Source organism: Perna viridis, chromosome 1 (genome assembly GCF_037379345.1).
Source record: "Perna viridis isolate PV_CMFRI_1.1 ecotype Kerala chromosome 1, ASM3737934v1, whole genome shotgun sequence".
NCBI classification, from domain to species: domain Eukaryota; kingdom Metazoa; phylum Mollusca; class Bivalvia; order Mytilida; family Mytilidae; genus Perna; species Perna viridis.
Genome location: NC_142445.1, coordinates 9,828,942 through 9,853,753, shown reverse-complemented (window position 1 = coordinate 9,853,753; position 24,812 = coordinate 9,828,942). Strand labels below are relative to the sequence as shown.

The following is a 24,812-nucleotide window of genomic DNA, read 5'->3' as shown; positions in this document are numbered from 1 at the left end:
TGTTATAGGGGTTTCAATGACAGTAAATAACATTTGACCATCAGTTACAAGCATTTAGTTCTCATTTCATGAGACACAATGAATTCATGAAATTACTCTGCCAATTTTACACCCAGTTTTCTGAAACTGGACCACCTCCGACTCTAATTGCAACTTTTACTTTAAAAGTAGCAATATTTTCTTTTCAAATGATGTATTAATAAGGTGTTTGTTCTTCGAGTGCATTCAAAATAATTTTCCACACGAAACAATAAATCACCAAAGATTGATTTTTTTGCATGGCGATTATAACTGGAAATTGGAAAATGTTCATTTTTAAAGAATTGATGCAATGGATTCTAATAACAAAATTTCGAAGTGTAAGTTATCCTTTTTAAAGACATTTACATCTGAATTTTATATGCCAAAGAAGTAAACGTAAGTGGTACGTTTACTCTGTTGCTGAGTATAGATAAAATATTTTTATTTACATTAATATACATGAGTATAACAGTGATTCAACAGTCGGTATAGCGGTTAGCTTCTTTCTTACTCGTTTATTCTCAACGATCTGCGACAATCATAATTTGGCAATTTGATATTTTCAGTTAACTACCTAATGATTTTTACTAGTCACTTTAAATTATCGTAGACTTCATCTGTCTCACGCACACTGTCGTCATGATTTGTATACACGGACGAGCATATAATTAACGATAAATTTCAGTAAGATTTTGTCTTACTATCAGAAAGATCTCTAAACGTATTCTTTGTCGACAAAGAGAACATGTGTTTAAAGTTGTCGTACCCTTTTATTGCACCATTACATTGTATTTTGTATAATGGTTATGTTTTATTTTTTAGCTCATCTGGCCGAAGGCCATGTAAGCTTTTGCCATCACTTGGCGTCGGCCGTCGTCGTCGTCGTTAGCAATATTTAAAAAATCTTCTCCTCTGACACTACTTGACCAATAGGAAACAAACTTGGTATGAATGTTCCTTAGGGTATCCTGCATAGAACTGTTGTGGGGATTTTTGATCCGTCGAAAAACATTGTCTCCGGTAATAAAAAAAACCATATTGGATCAGACAGTAGTTTTTCTCACATATCTCCAAAACTGTTAGGTTTAGTTAAATTCTAACGTGGTTGAAAGTAATTAGCATGATGAGATCTATCTGCAGTCAAATGTTTGTTTTAATCCGTGAAGCCATATTGGAGTTATTGCCCTTTTTAAAACATTTTTTGCTATTTTCAATGTTTTGTCTTTTAAAAATCATCTCCTCTGACACTACTTAACCAATGGAAACCAAACTGGGTATGAATGCTTTTTGGATATCCTGAGGATTTCTGATCTGTTGAAAAACATGGCCGCCGTTACTAAAAATAGAACATAATGGTCAGACACTAGTTTTTCGCATAAATCTCCAAAACCATTAGGTTTAGCCAAATTCTTTCAATAGCTGAAATAATCCTTATTATCAGTACAACAAAAGACTTCAGGGTTAAAAACTGTCAGACGACTTTTTTTAATATCTTGAAAACTGTGATAGATAAAAAGAAACTTTCAATCGCTGAAATTATCCTTATGATAAGTCCTACTAAAGTCTTCTTGAGTCAATGTTGTTGAACAACTTTTTGTTAAATTTATTGCCCTTGAAAGGCAAAATTCAATCAGGTGAGCGATTCAGGCTCCTGAGAGCCTCTTGTTTGTAGAATCACTCTTTTGTTTCTTCTCCGATTTGTGGTCTATCTTAATTAGTTACCTTTCTTGTAGTTTAAAGCAGTGTTTTATTCTCTGTTGCTACAATTATTGAAACGTCTTTATCTGGTATTTTAACTTTTTTGAAATTAATGATTTCTTTATGTATCTTTCACTAGGTCTTACAGATATTTCTTCTGTACATATATTTGTTTTTTTTATCTTTTTTTTCTTTTTGTTTGCTCTCTAAAAATACGCTTTTATTGTATTCTATATTTAATCGTTTATGAATTCGTTTAAAAAATATTGTTATTCATCTCTCATTTTGAGCGTTTTTATGGTCCTTGACTACTCATAGTTTCGCATAGACGATTCATTCATATTAATCAATGTACTATGTTTTAGGTTTATGTGTAGATACAGAAAGAGTATAGAGTTATGTGTTTTTGACCGCAACACCAAGATGATACACAGAAACACTTTCCTTGTTTTAACGGTTGTTAAATTATTATGTTTAAACATTGCTTCGCTCAATGATTACTTTTATACTGACAGAGCTCCCTTTAATCTATTTACAATGTCAAAAGAATTTCTGTTTGTTGGCGGACAATCAGGTGTAACAGTTCTCGGAAAGGATGACTTATCTGAAAGAAAATCATACAATGATATAGGAAACAACTGGTTTTTAATGTATAACGAGCAAAAGGACAATATTATACAGTGTAGTCAATCTTCAAACAATATCAGCAGTTGCTTGGAACTGAATTTCACATCGCCTAATTCAAACAATCGAACTCTAAAAACCATGAAAGTCAATATAACGCATTCGCCTGTTTACACAAGAACCTCCGTGCCAAAATCAAACAACGACATTCTTGTGATTGGTGCAACATCACTCCAAATTCCAGAAAATGATATGAGAAAGTTTGGAATAATCTCGTTAAATCTGAATGACTTTGAGATTTTCGATACATCCCAAAATAGTGCTGGACCCATGAATTTAGAAATCGGTCAACGTTTTAAAATCTTTTTTAAATCAGCGTTAACAACTGAAAACTTTGTTTTTTTTTTCTTCCAATTATATTTACCAAACGAAAATCACAGTGTACATTCGAGAGTTGGAAAACTTTGTAAAAAAATGAAAGGAAAGAAAAAGAATGACGGGTATTACCATTTCTATGAAGACATTGGTTTAAAGTGCAAAGTAGGAAAAATAGATTTTACAAATATAGAACGGGCAGTACTTGTCAATAATAAAACCTTCATTGTCATCTTTAAAAATGGCCAGGCAAATGCAGTTTGTATCTTTCCTGTAAAAACAATAATTGATAAAATGGTTGAAAACAGAATCCGTCACCTAGATTGTAACAGAACGGTTTATGGCTCGTATTTTAAACCAAACTTAACAGTTAACGCTGATAAGTGTTTCAAGGCTGGATCAAGTACAAGAGAAGATAAGGTTTGTTAAGTATTTTATGCAAATAATTGTTAATCAAATAATAAAATTTGATGATAGTGTCTAAAAGCAAGTTAATTTGTGTACACTTGGTTCCAGCAGTATATACTATATCATTTTGCGAATAATCTAAGATTTTAGATCTGCTTTAATATAAAATAAATATTCAACTTTATTCATATATACTTCTGAAACATTTAAACGGGTCATACACGTTTTTAACACTATCAGATATAATTCATTTGTAGTTTCGTGATTATGCAAATGGAATGTTTTGTGATGAAACACCTTACAGTACACTGTGGAATGGGTATCCTTTAGAATCTTCCAACACCTTATATAACACTACACAACAACTTTCCGCAATGGCAGCGTATGAGCTGGAAGGCACTGAAGCGTTTATTTTATTTCTTGGAACAGACAGTGGAAATCTAATTGTGGTACGAGTGCATTTATAATTTTTAACAAACGAACGCTTTGTAATCCAGCGCACAGAAATAAATTCCAGTTTGTTTTGTTTGTTTGTTGGGGTTTAACGTCCGAGCAGCAATATTTCAGCTATATTCAGACAATGAATATGAAATGGATGATAAAATGAACATGAAATGAAAAAAAAGGATGGGTCACAAGGATAATAGGGTCGACAAATTTTGATTGCCACTGGAAAAAAAGGGGGATGGGTAACGTCGGGCAATTAAGCCTCCTGTGGCGGAGCGCAAAGGTTCCTACTCCTATCGAATACCACAGCAGGGTTCTTTAACGTGCGAGGAACGTGGCATCTTCCCAACATGGTGCACCACAATGGTTTGCAGTCAGGTTTTCCGTATTATAGCCTGACAACCCCAGCATGTAACACGCCAGGGGTACCCCATTCCACCACCTGGGGCACACATCCCAGTTGCTCTGTGGGCAGAGCGCCTAGCCCCCGGCTAGGTTTCTGAGCACTATTTAGTCGCCTTATACGACAAGCTTAGCGCTGCTGCAGGCCTATTCTTTTATCACCCGGACCTGCACGGGGCATAAATTCCAGTAGAAATATATATTGGAGCATTGGAATTTGTAGTACAAATGATATCCGACTAAAATTTATTTCAATGTATAATTTAAATAAGACAACAAAGCAATAACGTGACAGAAACTATAAAGTTTACACTAGGAGATCGTCGTAGCTTAATTTAAAGGAAGTTTACTTTCAAGTACACGTACCTTACCTTTTTGTGAATAAATAAATATATAATGTTAGTTGTCTTGAAATATTCCTATTTCATTCGTTGCATCTAGAAAGATTTATTACTAAGATTATATAGTCTTAAATGTAGTTTTTTAATGAGTATCAGAAATGAATGTTGTGTTTATGTGTTATATCGAATGTATATTGCAGTAGCGGATAATAATATTGCATATGACTAATTGTGAAATATTACAATAATTGTACTATGACTGTTATTATATCTATGTGTTCCTTGTTAATTTTATTCGACAGCCAGTCACACTATAATGACTAAAATAGTTTATCTTTTTTTTTCAGATCAATGCGAGTTCAAGTGACAGTCACTTTAAGAAATTGAATTTAACTTCCGAACGGATTATTGATATATTGATTGACGACAAACGTGACATATTTTTGCTGACCCAATACCAGGCAAGTTATAAATGAAATTCAACCATATCAAGTTTAAGTTTTGTAGATATATATATCATAGTTGTTATATTTCATCATTCAATTAGTTTTCTTTGTTTGATGTTATTCTTTGTTTATCAAATTAGAATCTTTGGAATATCGATGAGAACATATTGTGACTACTCTAGGCCGTTCTGTGTCTATGTTCGTTTTAGTCTAGGTTTTTACCAGGTCTACTACAGAAAATCAAAGGCTGAAGTCTTCAAAGTCGCTAGCCGTAAAACATTCTATGCCACTGATTTTGGCTTGCTCCCAACATCCGAAATGGCACGATAATTTCCGCTAGAATTTTGGTTCCCTTGATATGATAACTCTTTTGTAACCGTGATGTCTCGAATGTTTTTCAATAAAAGAAATGGTTACCATGAAGTGTGGGTTATTTTTCGTCCCATTAGTTTCTCTCCAATTTTTAGCGATACAATATTTTGGTTGGTCATGACCAGGGAACCAGATTAGTCAACTGGCAATGGCTCTCTCTCTCTCTCTTTATATATAGTCTAAAGGATTGTACAACGATACCGATAAAGATGTTAACACACTATAATAAAGTTTTGTTTGTTTGTATGTTGGGGTTTAACGTCCGAGCAGCAATATTTCAGCTATATTCAGACAATGAACATGAAATGGATGATAAAATGAACATGAAATGAAAAAAAAAGAATGGGTCACAAGGATAATAGGGTCGACAAATTTTGATTGCCACTGAAAAAAGGGGGGATGGGTAAGGTCGGGCAGTTTAGCCTCCAGTGGCGGAGCGCAGAGGTTCCTACTCCGAGAGAATACCACAGCAGGGTTTTTTTAACGTGCGAGGAACGTGGCATCTTTCCCAACACGGTGCACCACTATGGTTTGCGGTCAGGTTTTCCGTATTTTAGCCTGACAACCCCAGCATGTAACACACCAGGGGTACCCCATTCCACCACCTGGGGCACACATCCCAGTTGCTCTGTGGGCAGAGCGCCTAGCCCCCGGCTAGGTTTCTGAGCACTATTTAGTCGCCTTATATGACAAGCTTAGCGCTGCTGCAGGCCTACTCTTTTAAGACCCGGACCTGCACGGGGCCTATAATGAAGTATATAAGCAAAATTTTCAGTCAACAAATGACCTTCTTCAGTGCTTTAAATAAACTGAGTGTGTATGAAAGTAAATGGTCTGTGAACACAACTCACTACCTAATCAGGTGTGAAGTATAAAATTTTACCGACAGTAACAAAGATCTTGAACATTGTGCTATAGACACACTTTGTATGTTGATCTTGAATACTGAACTATAAAACTAAAAATATATACAAACACTGTTTTAAGAAACTATACAAAATAGGAAGAACTTAATATTTTTTGTCAATTGTGTGGGTGTAAAACACGGAGTTCTTTTATCCAAAATCCCTCCCGCTTCACTCTCTGTAGATCGCTCCAGATCGTGTTTTGTTCCACGATGAAGATTTTCATTTTGGTGAAATCATCGACGCAGTGGTTAGGTAATCTGAAGTGTTGACTCACTGGGAGTAAAGGCTTTTTTGTTAGGTCGCTCCTGTGTCCGTTCAAGCGCTTGTCAAAAGGCTGTTTAGATTCACCAACATATTGAAGGCCACAGATGGGACAGTGGAGCAAATATATTACATTAGCACTCTTGCAGCCCTCTGCCCACGGAGCAACTGGGATGTGTGCCCCAGGTGGTGGAATGGGGTACCCCTGGCGTGTTACATGCTGGGGTTGTCAGGCTATAATACAGAAAACCTGACCGCAAACCATAGTGGTGCACCGTGTTGGGAAAGATGCCACGTTCCTCGCACGTTAAAGAACCCTGCTGTGGTATTCGATACGAGTAGGAACCTTTGCGCTCCGCCACAGGAGGCTAAATTGCCCGACCTTACCCATCCCCCCTTTTTCCAGTGGCAATCAAAATTTGTCGACCCTATTATCCTTGTGACCCATTCTTTTTTTTTTTCATTTCATGTTCATTTTATCATCCATTTCATGTTCATCGTCTGAATATAGCTGAAATATTGCTGCTCGGACGTTAAACCCCAACAAACAAACAAACAAACAAACAGCCCACGTTGCAAAATATTTTGTAGCGTTTCCCCGTGATTGTGCTGGTGAGTGATGACGAGTGGTGCATTTGGTTGCAACATTTACACCTTTTGTCACCACAGGAGCGACTTTCGCGTGGAGTCAAGTTGGGCTTAGATATTTCAGCCCTCACAAGTAGACTACCCAAACTGTCTGGCTGTCTGAAAGCAATCATAGGTGGTTCGGGAAAGACTTTGGATTATGTTGAGTTTCTCTCGACAGAGGCCCAGTGCTCACGAATGGTGTTGTAGCTGTTTTTAAGGCAGGGGTGGTATGTTAGAACACAAGAGGTTCTTTTACATTTTTTCTTTGCCTTGTATTGTAACAGACTACTTCTTGGAATATTGTGAATTTTTTGGAACGCTTCATTGATGGTCTTGTATCTATGTCCCCTTCTTAAATTGTTCTTCAGTTGATCTAGACGTTTCTTTAAGGATTCGTCAGTCATTTGATTTGTTTATTTATTTGTTGGGGTTTAACATCCCAGCAGTAATATTTCAGCTATATTCAGACGATGAACATGAAATTGATGATAAAATGAAGATGAAATGATGAAATGAAAGAGGGATGGGACACAAGGACAATGGGATCGACAAATTTAGATTGCCACTGGAAATAGGAGAGGTGGGTAGGGTCGGGCAATTTAGCCTCCTGTGGCGGAGCCCTATGGTTCCTACTCGGGGAGAATACCACAGTAGGGGTTTTAACACGGTGCACCACTATGGTTTGCGGTCAGGTTTTCCTGACAACCCCAGCATGTAACACACCAGGGGTACCCCATTCCACCACCTGGGGCACACATCCCAATTGCTCTGTGGGCAGAGCGCACTAGCCCCCGGCTAGTGTTTTGAGCACTATTTAGTCGCCTTTTACGACAGGCTTAGCGCTGCTGCAGGCCTATTCTGTTAACACCCGGACCTGCACGGGGCTATTCGTCATTTGAACAGATGCGTCTTAGCCTAAGAGCTTGACTGAATGGTATACTCTTAGTCAGGTGAGATGGATAACAGCTGTCAGTTGGTTTTGAGTATAGGTCCATGGAGAGCTCTCCCCCGATGAGGTGCTGGAGGTATGGAGGAACGAGATTTGTTTGTTTGTTTTTTGGGGTTTAACGTCCGAGCAGCAATATTTCAGCTTTATTCAGACGATGAACATGAAATTGATGAAAATTCATTTACAGGACCTGGAACTGGGCAGTAATTGAGACCCTTAGCTAATAATGATGTTTCATCTTCAGATAGGTTGTGTGATGAAAGATTAATGACAGTGTTGGATGGTTGACTGTCATGTTTGTTTTTCACATGGTGAGAATGTTATTGGTGACCTGCCATCACGTTGGAATTTACGTTTCTGTTTGTCATGAAGGGCCTGATTTTGAGTTTTTGTGATGTCATCAAGACGCTTAATAATGAAGTCATGATCAGAGACTGAGTTCTTTCTTCGATATATATTTAAGGGTCTGCAAAATTCCCATTTGATCCTCTGTCCTACATAATAACACCTAGATGACTGTCCTGTACTACCCTACATCGTGTACTAAAGTTACAGCCCTAGATTAATTCTTCGAGGAGGAATGATCCAGCCAGCGAAAGCTATATGTTTTTATATATATCCTATATGGCCGAGTGGTCTAGGGCGCTGGACTTAGTGCAGGCGGTGTTGCCATACACTCTTTTGTATTCAAAGACACAATAAAATAAAAAAAGACACACAAATGAATGTATAAAGTCAAGTCTTTCCTCTCCTACCGCCCCGTGCAGGTCCGGGTGTTAAAAGAATAGGCCTGCAGCAGCGCTAAGCTTGTCGTAAAAGGCGACTAAATAGTGCCCAGAAACCTAGCCGGGGGCTAGGCGCTCTGCCCACAGAGCAACTGGGATGTGTGCCCCAGGTGGTGGAATGGGGTACCCCTGGCGTGTTGCATGCTGGGGTTGTCAGGCTGTAATACGGAAACCCTGACCGCAAACCACAGTGGTGCACCGTGTTGGGAAAGATGCCACGTTCCTCGCACGTTAAAGAACCCTCCTGTGGTATTCGATACGAGTAGGAACCTTTGCGCTCCGCCACAGGAGGCTAAATTGCCCGACCTTACCCATCCCCCCTTTTTCCAGTGGCAATCAAAATTTGTCGACCCTATTATCCTTGTGACCCATCCTTTTTTTTTCATTTCATGTTCATTAACATTCATTTCATGTTCATTGTCTAAATATAGCTGAAATATTGCTGCTCGGACGTTAAACCCCAACAAACAAACAAACAATCCTCTCCTACCGGTTTAACTGCTTCTGCAGATAATCATGGTTGAAGACGTTGTTAAAGAGTTACTTGGTGACGTCGCGTTATAATTAAAACGAAAGTGAAAGTGACGTTTACTATAAATACTACAGCTAAAAATAACGTCTTGATGACAAATCTATCATTATTTATCTTTTTTGTATTAACAAGTATTATTCTTCTATATATTTTTATTTATTAAATTTTCAAGTGTTAAATTGTCGGTTAGGTTTCGATTTATACTTTTGAATACACAATGTTTCTTTATTAATACGTTCTTGTTCCGTGGTTTCATTCGGGAATTTATAAAACGGAAATATTGTGTAGTTCTTATTTCCTTAGTTTTCTAAATGTCCGCTCAATTGTATTTTGTGATATTCTGGAGTTTTGATGTTTTGTCGATGGACTGTAAATCTTGTCCGGAGTGATGTCCCCCTTTGTCCAATAAAGTTTACCCCGCAACTACTGCAAGTTACAATGTACAAAAGATTTTCTGGGGTGCAAGTAAAACTGATCTTTATGTTAAATATTTTTTCCTGAACTAAATGTAAAAGATTTTCCTTCTAAAATGTAGGCACAAATACCGCACCTTGTTTGCATTTTTGAACTTTAGTTTCGGATATGCTTGAATTAAATCTTGCCGAAGTTTTTTTAAACGATTTTGGCTGTCTTTTACTTTCAATTATTTTAGAGTGGTTTAAAATATTTTTCACCCGTTGATCTTGCATTAATATTGGCAAATTTGCATGATTTATATTAAAAACATTCAGTATTCCTCGCGTTGTACGTTGAGACATATTGGATGCAATATTTTACTTGACAAATATTTTTCGTATTCCATAGATCTTCAATTCTAATTTCCGATGATTTTTTAATTCCCGAATCAATTATTGCTTGTAGATATTTTCTTTTAATTAATGTTTCTTTTAAATCATCTAGCCCCGTGCTGGTCCGGGTGTCAAAAGAATAGGCCTGCAGCAGCGCTAAGCTTGTCGTAAAAGGCGACTAAATAGTGCTCAGAAACCTAGCCGGGGGCTAGGCGCTCTGCTCACAAAGCAACTGGAATGTGTGCCCCAGGTGGTGGAAGGAGGTACCCCTGGCATGTTACATGCTGGGGTTGTCAGGCTATAATACGGAAAACCTGACCGCATAGTGGTGCACCGTGTTGGGAAAGATGCCACGTTCCTCGCACGTTAAAGAACCCTGCTTTGGTATTCGATAGGAGTAGGAACCTTTGCTCTCCGCCACTGGAGGCTAAATTGCCCGACCTTTTCCATCCCTCCCTTTTTCTAGTGGCAATCAAAATTTGTCGACCCTATTATCCTTGTGTCCCATCCCATTTTTAAATTATAAGAAATGCCCAATTTACATGTAGTATGTTTTGGATGGCATGACTGGAACATCAAATACTGTTTCGAATCTGTGGGTTTGAAATAGACGTCGGTATTAATTGTATTTTTTCTTTTAAAATATGGATGTCTAAAAATGGAAGCTTGTCGAAGTTGTATTCCATGGTAAATTGTATGTTGCTATTTAATCCATTCAACAATACTTTAAATTCCATTTTCAATCGTATATTTCGAAAGTATGAAACAATCATTTAAATATATTTTCCAATTTTATTGCAGGAAATTATTCAATAGGTCCCCAAATATGGTTTTAGATTGTTCATACATTTTGATTTTTAAATAACCCATCACTAGGTTGGCGTACGTTGTGGCAACTGTTGGGCTTAAAACATGTGGAGTTGAACAAGCAGAAATTGTTATCTAGTATGAATTTCAGTCCATTTGTTATTATATTTTTGTCTGCCTTGAACAATATCGGATATGTTTCTAACCATTAAAAATTGCTTCTAATGCATTTCCGACTTCTTGTTTTTCACTTTTCATTTGAACCCGTATGGATAAATCAAGAATCACTTTTTTTCTGATATATATAGAAGGGTCTGGAAAATTAGGACTGTCGAATTTGCGAACTGCAATTTTTAGACGTTCCCTCCGCGGAAATCGAACTTGTAATCGCCATTACACGTTTCCTAAAATGCATGATCTTAATAGCTTGTCTACTTCATTTCGTACAAAAACCTCCACATGGACTTCTTACTTTATTATGTACCTCTAATGTCACGGAAAAAAGAGTTCCTCCATAACACGAACTTCTAAAGAAAAAAAATTACAGAATATAAGTTCCTCTGAAAATTTTATTGTAATATTTGTCCCTAGCGGTATAAACACTATTTAACAAATGTTCCTTCAGAAATTTTCATTTTAAATTATCTATTAGAAATGTTCCGTTGGAGTTGGAGTTTCCTCCATAAGACAAGTTTCAGAAGACAACAAAATACAGAACATAAGTTCCCCTGGATATTTGATTGTAATATTTGTCCCTAAAGGAATCAACCTTTTATAACAAATTATATATGTTCCTACAGTAATTATCTCTAAACAAAAGAACAAATATACGTTAACACTCACTTCACTAAGCAAGTCTTGACACTCTATTTTCAGACCCTACTTCACTATTTTTATTTATTTTTTTTTTATTTTATATACTTGTTGCATTTATTCTTAATATTAGTCATCAGAGACTCTTGAAAACAGTTGTGTTGAAGGTCGTAAAAGACATGAGGATTGGGGACTTTAATACTAATCTCCTGATTATCATTGCCACAATTCATCTTTCAAATATGGTTCTTCTGGTCATGTCATTACGGAGATTTACACATTATTAAATGGATCTCTCTGTACAGTCCTTTTTTAATATAAACATCGCTCCATTCTTTAAAGCCCCGTGCAGGTCCGGGTGTTAAAAGAATAGGCCTGCAGCAGCGCTAAGCTTGTCGTATAAGGCGACTAAATAGTGCTCAGAAACCTAGCCGGGGGCTAGGCGGTCTGCCCACAGAGCAACTGGGATGTGTGCCCCAGGTGGTGGAAGGAGGTACCCCTGGCGTGTTGCATGCTGGGGTTGTCAGGCTATAACACGGAAAACCTGACCGCAAACCATAGTGGTGCACCGTGTTGGGAAAGAAGCCACGTTCCTCGCACGTTAAAGAACCCTGTTGTGGTATTCGATAGGAGTAGGAACCTTTGCGCTCCGCCACAGGAGGCTAAATTGCCCGACCTTACCCATCCCCCCCTTTTCCAGTGGCAATCAAAATTTGTCGACCCTATTATCCTTGTGACCCATCCTTTCTTTTTTTCATTTCATGTTCATTGTCTGAATATAGCTGAAATATTGCTGCTCGGACGTTAAACCCCAACAAACAAAAACCATTCTTTAAATTTTAGCTCTGTGATTGTTTTCGATGCTGCATAGGATTATGCCAAAAATGAACAGTTTGCCCAAATGAATAGCAAATCAAAAGGACAACGTAGACATTTTCGTATGCTTTATGTTAGACTTAATGATTTTGATTTTCTGATAGTTAGCTCCATTTCTTAGCGGCAAAAGAACCAATATTTCCAGTCGGAATAAATTTCACAGTTGATCCGTTATTGTCGCAGTTTTAAATTGTACGGACTTATTTTGTGGAGAGATGATACTATCGAATAAACTTCCACGACTTATGTTGAAATTTTATTGATATCATTACTTTCATGATCGTCCTTTAGTTTATTTTTTTAAATTAAATATCGGCAAAAAATAAAACCGCGGTGTCAGCAGTGTAATGATTCAAAAACGTCAGAATCCCTAAATATGGCCTAAACGTGAACATATGAAACAAAGACGGCATACAAACATAATGTAACCAATCGAATAGATTACACAAAAAAACTAAAAATAATGGAAGAAAGACGTCACACAAAAAACTCTAGCACTAACAATATGAACTCTCACAAAAAAACTTTGAGTGGCATCAATTGATCCGGAAGGATAAGTTTGTCCTGCTCCCCCAGTGGCACTCATCATATCCGGTAATAATCTACAAGCAGTATTGCAGTTCCCCCAAGCGTGTCAAACGTAGGGTGAAATCATTCATTTTAATCTACTATTATGATAAATAAATGTAGTAAATATCTTGGATATTATGGAAAAATATCCGAAATTGACAAAATAAATTTTAATTAATAAAAAAATCACATTTAAACAAATGTGATTTTGAATATTTTTTTTACCGCCGGAATATGAACTTAAACTTGGTATCACAAAGCATTAAATCATGCAATACAACTTAACTTCGTGCCAAATTATCACTTGAAGATTTCAAAAGAATTGAAATGCATCTCTCTCAACTCACTAACACGATAGCACTACGTTTAAAAAAAACAAAACAAAACAAAACAAAAATCAAAAATATATATAAAAAAAACCAAAAAAACAAAAAAAGCCAAACAAACAAAAAAAAAAAAAAAACAAACAAACAAACAAACGAGAGATGTGTTTGCTTACTTTCTTGATTATGCCTTTGGTACTGATGGGTCACATAGGCCACCAACAACATTCTTCATCTAGTTCTGTTTTCTGCCAGTTTGACCATGCCTTTTCCTTTGGTGGTTTTATTGTCTGGTGATGGAGTTTGCTGGCTTTCGTAAGTTGTGACCCATCCAGTGTAATCTTTCGCTTCAATAGTTCTGACTCTATAGGTATTTGCTTGGTCTTTTCCCATATATGTACATCTGCGATTTCTCTTACCATCCGATCTTCAGTATTTGTCTTAAGCAGTTTTTTTATATTAAGTCTTGTAACTTATTCATGAGGTATTTTGTAGTTTTCCAAGTCTCGCGGCTATATTATAGGATGGTATTTAATGTGATATTGCCTGCTCTCCTAATGTTTTTTTTTCAATGAATATGCTGTTTTTCCTCTTCTATTCTACTTTTGATGTCTTTTACAGAGCCTCATTGACCGTTCACGACTCTGTCTAGATATAAGATGGAGTCGACTTCTTCAAGAATCGTTACTTTTACTTCGATTGATTGATTGTTGGGGTTTAACGCCCGAGCAGCAATATTTCAGCTTTATTCAGGCGATGAACATGAAATGGATGATAAAATGAACATGAAATAAAATTGGGATGGACAAATTTTGATTGCCACTGGAAATTGTGAGAGGTGGTTAGGGTCGGGCAATTTAGCCTTTTAGCCTCCTTTGGCGGAGCCCTATGATTCCTACTCCGGGAGAATACCACAGAAGGGTTCTTTAACGTGCGAGGAACGTGGCGTCTTTCCCACTATTTAGTCGCCTTTTTACGACAAGCTTAGCGATGCTGCGGGCCTATATTTTGACACCCGGACCCGCACGAAGCGCTTTTACTTTGAGATTCGTATAGCTGGCTGTTTATATTTACCTTGCGCACTTTAAATTTGGTATTTCTTGTGCTGATGATAAGGCCGGTATCAGCCACTCTTTCCTCTAAGTGAGATTATGAGTGAGGTTTATTTTCCATCTGTTGGTGTTTGTGAGATAGAAGAGCGATGTCATCGGTAAAAGCTAAGTCATCTAGTTGTTGCATTATTATCCATCGGAAGCCATTTTTCCTGTTGGTTGTTGTTTTAGTCATAATCAAGTTCCCAGCTGCTAGGAGAAATAGTAAGTGACAGCAAGCATCCCTGTATAACCCCTGTTCTGATGTCGAAAGAATCTGTGAGCTAACCATCATGAAATTTTCGTATCTGAATTGCTGTATAAGTGATCTTTACGATCGTGGTAAACTTTCCAGGAATTCCATTATGCCTCATAAGTTTCTACAACCCATATCTATCTTTTCGAGTCGATGAACCCCGTGTAAAATGATAAATCAAATTCAAGGGATTGTTCAATGATTATGTGTACGGTGGCTATGTGGTCTGCATATGACCAAATTTGACGGAATCCTGCCTGTTTAACGTTGTCTCGCTTTTTTTAGTCAAAAGCCTACCCCATTCGTACTAAATTATCCGATTTAACCCCTTTAAGTACTGACAGATGCATTATTCCCCTGTAATTATTAGAAATGCTGAGTTTTTTTTTTGGTACATCTTCATCTTTCCAGAATTTGCCTGTTAAGTCGAAGAACATTTGTGTTGAAGTTTCAAGATCTGCTTTAAGTACTTCAGCCGGTATATTATTTGGACCTGGGGACTTGTTGTTTTTTAAGATGTTAATGGCTTTGTATATTTCTGCCTTTGTTGGTCGGTTACAGTTGATTGGTAACTGGTTTGTAGCTGGATGTTTATCTCTGCATCATGTGTTGGTGGTTGTTGGTTAAAAACTTCTTTGAAATGTTCAATCCATCTCTTTATTTGCTCTTCTTTAGTTTTAAGGGTGCTCATTATTCTTTACTGGTCTACTAGACTTTATGAACGTATAAGTCAGCAATCTGATGCTGATCTTATCTTACAGAACTATGATATTGCTCCGTCTGGCTGCTTCTTCAGCCTCGGATGTCATTTTAGAAATAAACTCTTTCTTGTCTCTCCTAGCTCTATTCCCCTCCTAATCTGTCTCAGATGTTTCCCCTTATCAATCTGATAAGTGTTTAGGGTGACATCCATTTCAGTTTGTGTTTCAGTTTCTTAACATCATATGGTTTGGACGTTTAAAATCAGTTCTTATTCTAAAATAAGCTGCCCTCAACGGGCTCACGAGTCCCATCTATCCGAAGCATCGGTTATAATGCACCAGTATCTCGCCGGGGGCTAGGCGCTCTGCCAACAGAGCAACTGGGATGTGTGCCCCAGGTGGTGGAATGGGGTACCCCTGGCGTGTTGCATGCTGGGGTTGTCAGGCTATAATACGGAAAACCTGACCGCAAACCATAGTAGTGCACCGTGTTGGGAAAGATGCCACGTTCCTCGCACGTTAAAGAACCCTGCTTTGGTATTCGATAGGAGTAGGAACCTTTGCGCTCCGCCACAGGAGGCTAAATTGCCCGACCTTACCCATCCCCCCTTTTTCCAGTGGCAATCAAAATTTGTCGACCCTATTATCCTTGTGACCCATCCTTTTTTTTTCATTTCATGTTCATTTTATCATCCATTTCATGGTCATTGTCTGAATATAGCTGAAATATTGCTGCTCGGACGTTAAACCCCAACAAACTAGCCCCGTGCAGGTCCGGGTGTTAAAAGAATAAACCTGCAGCAGCGCTAAGCTTGTCGTAAAAGGCGACTAAACAGTGCTCAGAAACCTAGCCGGGGGCTAGGCGCTCTGCCCACAGAGCAACTGGGATGTGTGCCCCAGGTGGTGGAATGGGGTACCCCTGGCGTGTTACATGCTGGGGTTGTCAGGCTATAATACGGAAAACCTGACCGCAATCCATAGTGGTGCACCGTGTTGGGAAAGATGCCACGTTCCTCGCACGTTAAAGAACCCTGCTTTGGTATTCGATAGGAGTAGGAACCTTTGCGCTCCGCCACAGGAGGCTTAATTGCCCGACCTTACCCATCCCCCCTTTTTCCAGTGGCAATCAAAATTTGTCGACCCTATTATCCTTGTGACCCATCCTTTCTTTTTTTCATTTCATGTTCATTTTATCATCCATTTCATGTTCATTGTCTGAATATAGCTGAAATATTGCTGCTCGGACGTTAAACCCCAACAAACTAGCCCCGTGCAGGTCCGGGTGTTAAAAGAATAAACCTGCAGCAGCGCTAAGCTTGTCGTAAAAGGCGACTAAACAGTGCTCAGAAACCTAGCCGGGGGCTAGGCGCTCTGCCCACAGAGCAACTGGGATGTGTGCCCCAGGTGGTGGAATGGGGTACCCCTGGCGTGTTACATGCTGGGGTTGTCAGGCTATAATACGGAAAACCTGACCGCAATCCATAGTGGTGCACCGTGTTGGGAAAGATGCCACGTTCCTCGCACGTTAAAGAACCCTGCTTTGGTATTCGATAGGAGTAGGAACCTTTGCGCTCCGCCACAGGAGGCTTAATTGCCCGACCTTACCCATCCCCCCTTTTTCCAGTGGCAATCAAAATTTGTCGACCCTATTATCCTTGTGACCCATCCTTTCTTTTTTTCATTTCATGTTCATTTTATCATCCATTTCATGTTCATTGTCTGAATATAGCTGAAATATTGCTGCTCGGACGTTAAACCCCAACAAACTAGCCCCGTGCAGGTCCGGGTGTTAAAAGAATAAACCTGCAGCAGCGCTAAGCTTGTCGTAAAAGGCGACTAAACAGTGCTCAGAAACCTAGCCGGGGGCTAGGCGCTCTGCCCACAGAGCAACTGGGATGTGTGCCCCAGGTGGTGGAATGGGGTACCCCTGGCGTGTTACATGCTGGGGTTGTCAGGCTATAATACGGAAAACCTGACCGCAATCCATAGTGGTGCACCGTGTTGGGAAAGATGCCACGTTCCTCGCACGTTAAAGAACCCTGCTTTGGTATTCGATAGGAGTAGGAACCTTTGCGCTCCGCCACAGGAGGCTTAATTGCCCGACCTTACCCATCCCCCCTTTTTCCAGTGGCAATCAAAATTTGTCGACCCTATTATCCTTGTGACCCATCCTTTCTTTTTTTCATTTCATGTTCATTTTATCATCCATTTCATGTTCATTGTCTGAATATAGCTGAAATATTGCTGCTCGGACGTTAAACCCCAACAAACTAGCCCCGTGCAGGTCCGGGTGTTAAAAGAATAAACCTGCAGCAGCGCTAAGCTTGTCGTAAAAGGCGACTAAACAGTGCTCAGAAACCTAGCCGGGGGCTAGGCGCTCTGCCCACAGAGCAACTGGGATGTGTGCCCCAGGTGGTGGAATGGGGTACCCCTGGCGTGTTACATGCTGGGGTTGTCAGGCTATAATACGGAAAACCTGACCGCAATCCATAGTGGTGCACCGTGTTGGGAAAGATGCCACGTTCCTCGCACGTTAAAGAACCCTGCTTTGGTATTCGATAGGAGTAGGAACCTTTGCGCTCCGCCACAGGAGGCTTAATTGCCCGACCTTACCCATCCCCCCTTTTTCCAGTGGCAATCAAAATTTGTCGACCCTATTATCCTTGTGACCCATCCTTTCTTTTTTTCATTTCATGTTCATTTTATCATCCATTTCATGTTCATTGTCTGAATATAGCTGAAATATTGCTGCTCGGACGTTAAACCCAAACAAACAAACATTTTAGACATAAACTCTTTCTTGTCTCTCCTAGCTCTATTCCCCTCCTAATCTGTCTCAGATGTTTCCCCTTATCAATCTGATAAGTGTTTAGGGTGACATCCATTTCAGTTTGTGTTTCAGTTTCTTAACATCATATCGTTTGGACGTTTAAAATCAGTTCTTATTCTAAAATAAGCTGCCCTCAACGGGTTCACGAGTCCCATCTATCCGAAGCATCGGTTATAATGCACCAGTATCTCGCTTTTGCTCCTTCTCATGTTTTCTTGGCAAAGTTTCACCACGGGAAGGACAGGAGCTGGACTCTTGTTATCAGAGGCGTTGCGTTGAGCTTGACGGAAGCAGTATTTATTTAGGACTGAGAGCTTATCTCCATCACCACCCCTAAGCATAACAACCTTTTACAACCAAAAGATGAATTTTATTGAAGATGTTAATATTTCCACTTTAGTCGGACCTGCGTATGAATGTTCGTGTACATCGAAAATATAAAACATTTTATTTGATTATGTATGGACTAAAATATAAAATGAAATATGGTTTTAAGATGTAAAGCCTTAGCATTGATACAAAATCAGGACCACAGTCATTATCATATTGAATTGTGTTATGATTTGAAAATAAAAACAAATATTAAACAATACTTCTGGTAGAGGATAATACAAAAAAATATCTCTCAAAACACGGGCATGTAAACTTTGAACTTTGAAATTGAAGATTCTACTATTTGGGTATTTAGACGAGCTATCAGTATAGCAATGTGATTTATAATAGTGATAGAGAACCGAAGTGAATACTTTGACTTGGACACTTTGATGTCAAAAGAATAACCTAATTGCAGTTAGTCGTAGTTAAGTTTAGTAGGTAGGACGTCGAATTTCTTGAAGACATCTTGTCTTATCTGTGAGATTGAAACTGCATACTCCATAGGCTTGAAATGTTTTTATATTGCCTCGTCGAAAGGAGAAGTTTTTTTCATTAGGAAGTCGAAATATTCATGTTCGTCATAACATTTCAAACGTTTTGTATTATCTATGTTCAAACTGGGGTCTAGGTATGGTGTATCAATTGATTCTTTAATTTCAAGTTTATTAGGGCAGACTAGATGTACGTAATCCTTGAATCTGGAATTATGCAGATATAATATATCATCTAAATAACAGAAGCTGGTATAAATGGACTGGCTGCTACTCGCTTAACGATGAGACAAGATGCCTTTAAGATTTCAAGTATTACTAGATTGACCAAGTTGATGCTTTCGGTTTTTTTACTTTCATTTTCAAATTCATGGCTGCCGCTGGTTCTTACCCTTTAGAAGAAAATAAGTTTTTTTCTCATATTTTTGCAAATAAATCACTTTTTATGTCCAGTCCTGCTCTCTATTTTTTTAACTTTACCCCTGCAATTATATTTTTTACTGTTGTGTACATTGTATAGGTACATCGTCTATGATTCTTGTTTTTAAGTTATGGCCATTTACTTGAATTGCAGCAATCCCTGCAGCATTTTGGAAAGAAATGTCACGTTTCAATCATAATTTGAATTAAAACTTGGCATCATGAGATATGTTTTTATTACTTTCATGCTCACGAGTTCTTATGCGAAGGTATATAAAAGTGTAGAAGGTAATGCCATTAACATTGAAGGTTGTAGAAAATTGAAGATTATCTCTTACCAAGATCAAAAACATACGCTGCTGAAAGTCCAAGTTATACTTCGTATAACTTTTATTCAATCAATTTTCACATTACAAAAGAAATTAAAATAAAAAAAAGTACAAAAGATATTGCGAAGTGAGAATTTTACACCACGCTGTGAGACAATTTGCACTATGATGTCTTTGTAGAAAAACTTATAAGATATAAATACATAACATGACTTTTATAAAACTTATTTTTGTTGCTTCTATTTTCCAGATAATAAAGACTAATTTATCTTATGTAAACTGTTTTAACCAAAAATGTTCATCAAAGTAAGTAAAATCGATGACCACTTACAAATATAGCTGTACTAATTACTTATACGTAGAATATATATGTATGTGCTATAACTTGATTTGTATTTGATCACTGTGTATTAACCGCAATCCGTAACTCAAACAATATCATCTTTTTTCTAGATTTTACAATTCAACAGCATACTTGTTTTTTCATAAGATATCCCCATGTCACGGGAGTGTTCAATATCAATCTATGCCCCACAAGGCATGATTTTCATTTTTTTTATAATATAGCTTTGAATAATTACTAAAAGCTATCAAAGTGGCCATTTAACAATGTAATTTTCTTTTAGGCTCTGTGTACACAATCAGTGTTTCGGTAAAAAAAAATCGGTCAAAGTTTGGTCAAAGGTTTTTTTTCCTTTTAAACGATCCAAGTTTAGCCTAAGTTTGACCAAGTTTTTTTTTATCCACAAGCGACAATTCGGCGGGTTACTAAAAAAAAAACAAAAACATATGAATGACTTCCACAAATTTCTAGGAATATTTGTCTTATAGCAAGAATTGATCCAGTGAAATTGATGAGATATACTCATTGACAAGTGAATTAGTATTTTTTTCCGCATCATAAGGATCAAAATATTTATTTCGAAAGAATGAAGATTAAGAAATAAAAATCTTCCACATGTCGGAGGATTTGTTTCACTTGTGCATTGTGTATTTATTTGTACATATATTCCATGCTTGTTTACAATTGTTTGTGTATTCGGCTAAATATTGTAGAAAAATAATGTGTTTGCTTTCGTATAATTAGAGTGACTTTGTCAATTCAAAATATTGCAATTTATTCAAATTTCACCGATCAGATGTGAAAATTTACATTTTTTTTTTGGTGACTCAATAATTCTAAATAATTTAATGGTGTACTGGCTGAGTATTTTTTTTAAATTTCTTAATGACCTTATCTTAGAATCTAAAATCAAATTTGAGAACAACTGTATTAATTTCTCTTTTGCACATTACAGAATTCGAACGCATTGTAATTTGTGTTGTTAAATGTATTCTTCATGTATTTTAAAGGAAAAATGTACATAACTCAAACCTCAAAATAGTGAAGATTCGCAGCATAACGGAAGCGGCAAAGAATGACTACAAGCTAATGATTTCAAATAGTAGCGTACAGATACAAAATGTAAGTAATCGTCATTAGATACAGAAGCAACGAGGGTTCCTATAAAGTGGAGTTAAGCGTCTTTCCATCATTTAACAAGCAGTATTTTTTTTAAACTTGTGAATGAAATAAGACATTTCTGAATGCTTTGATTGTAGTTTTTTCAACTTCTTTTGTGATGACTCTTCATTGCTTTTTTTCAAAAGTAATTGGCAATGATTTTAACGGAGATCGAGAGAGTAATCAAGGGAACCAAGGTTATAGCGGTAATAAAAAATGTAATCCAGGGACAAAGACCAGACATGGAAAACAGACATACACAACAAAGAACATAAAATAACTACAATCATACATAAAAAGTAACAAAAGCAAATGAGCATCTCGGAATCTACTAAAAACCGAGAGCATGGACCAGGTACACCGGTAGGGTAAGCGTCTTCTGCCTTTCCAAAGAGGAAAGGAAAACTATGACACTTGAACAAATCGGTTGTCATGGCGCAGATGGATACACCATAACGATCCACAAGTTCATGACGACGATTATAAAACTTCTGTAGTGATGACTTCAGTCTTGTTGCAACGTAACCCTGTTCCAGAAGCCTACTTGTTAGAAGTCTAGCACTAGAAATTATATTAACCATGTAACAGAAAAAAAAACAATATTCAAATATTGAAAAAAAAGAAGAAAAACTGCATTGTTCATGTTTATTGTTTTAAACGGAAATTAATGTTTTATATAAAACACGATCTTTTCAAAATTCATTATTATTTATTATTTAAAAAATTGAAAGGAAACAAGTACTTAACTTATATTAACTCTTCATCGTTCAATGTTCCTCTAACGGGACATAAGCACATTTTTGGTATTATTAACTGCTAAAATGTGCAGCTGATGTGTCAAAAATAAAAACCAGGACTTAAAAGAAAGCTGAAAGTCTACTTTATTTTGGACAAAGGCCAGAGAATCATGAACATGCTAGGCATACAAACAGCGGAGACACAAAAGTCGACATAACTTTTTCCATACTGATCAATAAAGACATATTTCAAGATCAAGCAGTATTCAGATCCATGGACTTTTTTTTTATACTTGTAGTGCATACAGATATTTTAAATCGGTTTCTTTATTTCGCGTATACGGTAAGATGTTGAAAAAATTACAGTAGTTGTAATGTTATTCAAAATTATACTTCTGGCATCTTTCGAAGCAGTAAAGTCATATTTTACCTCTATTTTTTTGTTGAAAATCATTACACTTTAATGGGTTATTTTAATTTGTAGCAGAAGAAAATGTACACTAATACCAGAAAGGCATCATCCAAATGTTATTTCCTGACCCGTAGATGATACTGATAAATAAATGGTCTTTCCTAAGCTAACCGAGGCTTGTTTTTATATAAATATGCTATACTTTCCAATAAATATGCCTAAACTATCGAACAAATAGTAAAATAAATGACAGTCCAATGTATCAGGTGCCTTTTTAACAATCAGTCCTAATCCTATTTATGTCGACATTTATCGAAAACATGAAAGCAAAACCCCTCCTTTTGGAATTCGAATAAAACCTCATTTGGAAGCAATTCATCTGGAGACCAATGCAGTGACACCTGTTGTTACTTCGAAATGCCCTCCATGGGAGCTTCCACATCCTTCTTTCATTTTTGATCTGCGTGAATATAAAAAGTCCGATACCAATCCTTTATTTTTACAACAAAAATTTTCTGAAATTAAAGCAAATTATCCAGATTTTTTGACGGTGTATACAGATGGCTCAAAAGATGGCGATAGCGTTGCATGTGCTGCTGTCCATGGTGACAGAACTGTAACTGAACGGTTGCCATCAAGCGCTTCCATATTCACAGCTGAAGCTCGAGCCATATTGTTAGCACTTAAATTGATTACTCAATCTAATCTGTCACAGTTTATTATTTGTTCTGACTCATTGAGCTGTCTTTTGGCAATTAAGAATCACAAACTGAAAAACACTCTTATCTTACAAATTTTATATTGTATTCATCGACTTCGGGAATTCGATATAGAAATTGTTTTTCTCTGGGTACCCAGTCATGTTGGTATTCAGGGGAATTCAGTTGTAGACAGGGTTGCCAAGAAGGCATTAAATGAAATAATAAAGGACGTTAGTTTGCCATACACCGATTTTAAACCTTTAATAAGGAAATATATTTTAAAGATGTGGCAGGACCGATGGGACGGTCTTGAACACAACAAACTCAATTCCATAAAACCCGATCTAGGCGTTCATCAATCCGGGTCGAGCAATCGCAAAGAGCAAGTGGTCATGACTAGATGCCGCATTGGACATTCTAGATTTACACATGGCCATTTGCTTGTTGGTGAGCCTCCACCTGAGTGTATCCCATGTGATTGCCCTTTCTCTATCAAACATGTTCTTCTGGATTGTGTGGATTTTGCCAACACCAGGCAAAATTATTTTGACTGCGCCAATATGTTTGATTTGTTCAAGACCGTTTCATCTAAAAACATTATCGATTTCTTGCGGGACATCGGTTTATTTAATAAAATCTAAATTGGATACCTTCCTTGATTTTTCAATATTTTAAATGTTTTATCGAAGTTATGTTTCTATATGTATTTTATATCTTAGGTTCACCTTTTATGTACCTTTTTATATGTAAATAGCTGTTTGTTTTAATTTCATTATTTTATGAAGAGACTTTGATCTAGCTTTTAATATTTTCCTTGCATTAAATGTTCTTGCCGTGATATGGTCCTGGTCGCCGAAACGGCAATAAACAACAATAATCAATCAACAATCAGTCCTTAATAGTGACCGTGGCCGAATGATCGACAACAAACTTAAAAACTAAATAACGATGGATCGATTTCCGTAAGTGGTCAACAACAAACAAGCACACTGCCATATTAAATTAGCTTAAATCTAAATTGAAAATGAAAATAATAGATATTGTATAGGTCTTTATGACTCGCATTCAGGAACTAAATGCAATAATACGGTTGCGTTTACGCATTGTTTCTACACAAAATTTACAAAAGCAGACTCTTACACCCTGAACATATCCCATTTCAAACTACAACCGTAGGTTTTACTTTCGTTTAAATTAAATCCGAATTTTTTTGGTTTTTTTTGCGGCAAAACGCTCGTGCATTTTGGCCTAGTATCACGTGATAACATGCTTAAACCTACAATTTTGTAGCTTATTATAAAGGTTTGATATATTGGTTTTAAAATAAGCTCATGTTTGCCACTGTTTGTCTGTAAGCAAGCAAGCCATTGTATTTTATGAATTATGTACGATTTTGTAGAAAAACGAACAATAAAACACATATTTTTAATGTAAATACAAAATACCAATCGTACATATTGCAAATTTCGACATGCTGTAAACGTGTTTCAAGGAGTAACCTCTCAACCGGCGCATCATGATAAATTATGTAGGAAGATCTTAATCTATTTTTGATGTTTCAACTACGATTTAAATATATAAAGTCAAGA

General features: G+C 37.2%; 1 protein-coding gene across 7 annotated transcripts in view; it reads left to right on the top strand.

Moving 5' to 3' along the window:
* Positions 1-24,812, top strand: part of LOC148627155 (plexin-A1-like) — a 91,138-nt gene that overhangs the window by 17,510 nt on the left and 48,816 nt on the right. For all 7 annotated transcript variants that reach the window (XR_015919897.1, XM_088568733.1, XM_088568725.1 and 4 more), the window contains exons 2-6: positions 2,085-3,138; positions 3,384-3,575; positions 4,664-4,777; positions 20,120-20,175; positions 21,223-21,334. Coding sequence is in view for 6 of the 7 variants with exons in the window: in XM_088568733.1 (XP_088424859.1) it covers positions 2,089-3,138; positions 3,384-3,575; positions 4,664-4,777; positions 20,120-20,175; positions 21,223-21,334 (1,524 nt within the window). In the remaining variant the exon portion in view is untranslated. The remainder of the gene's footprint in view (positions 1-2,084; positions 3,139-3,383; positions 3,576-4,663; positions 4,778-20,119; positions 20,176-21,222; positions 21,335-24,812) is intronic.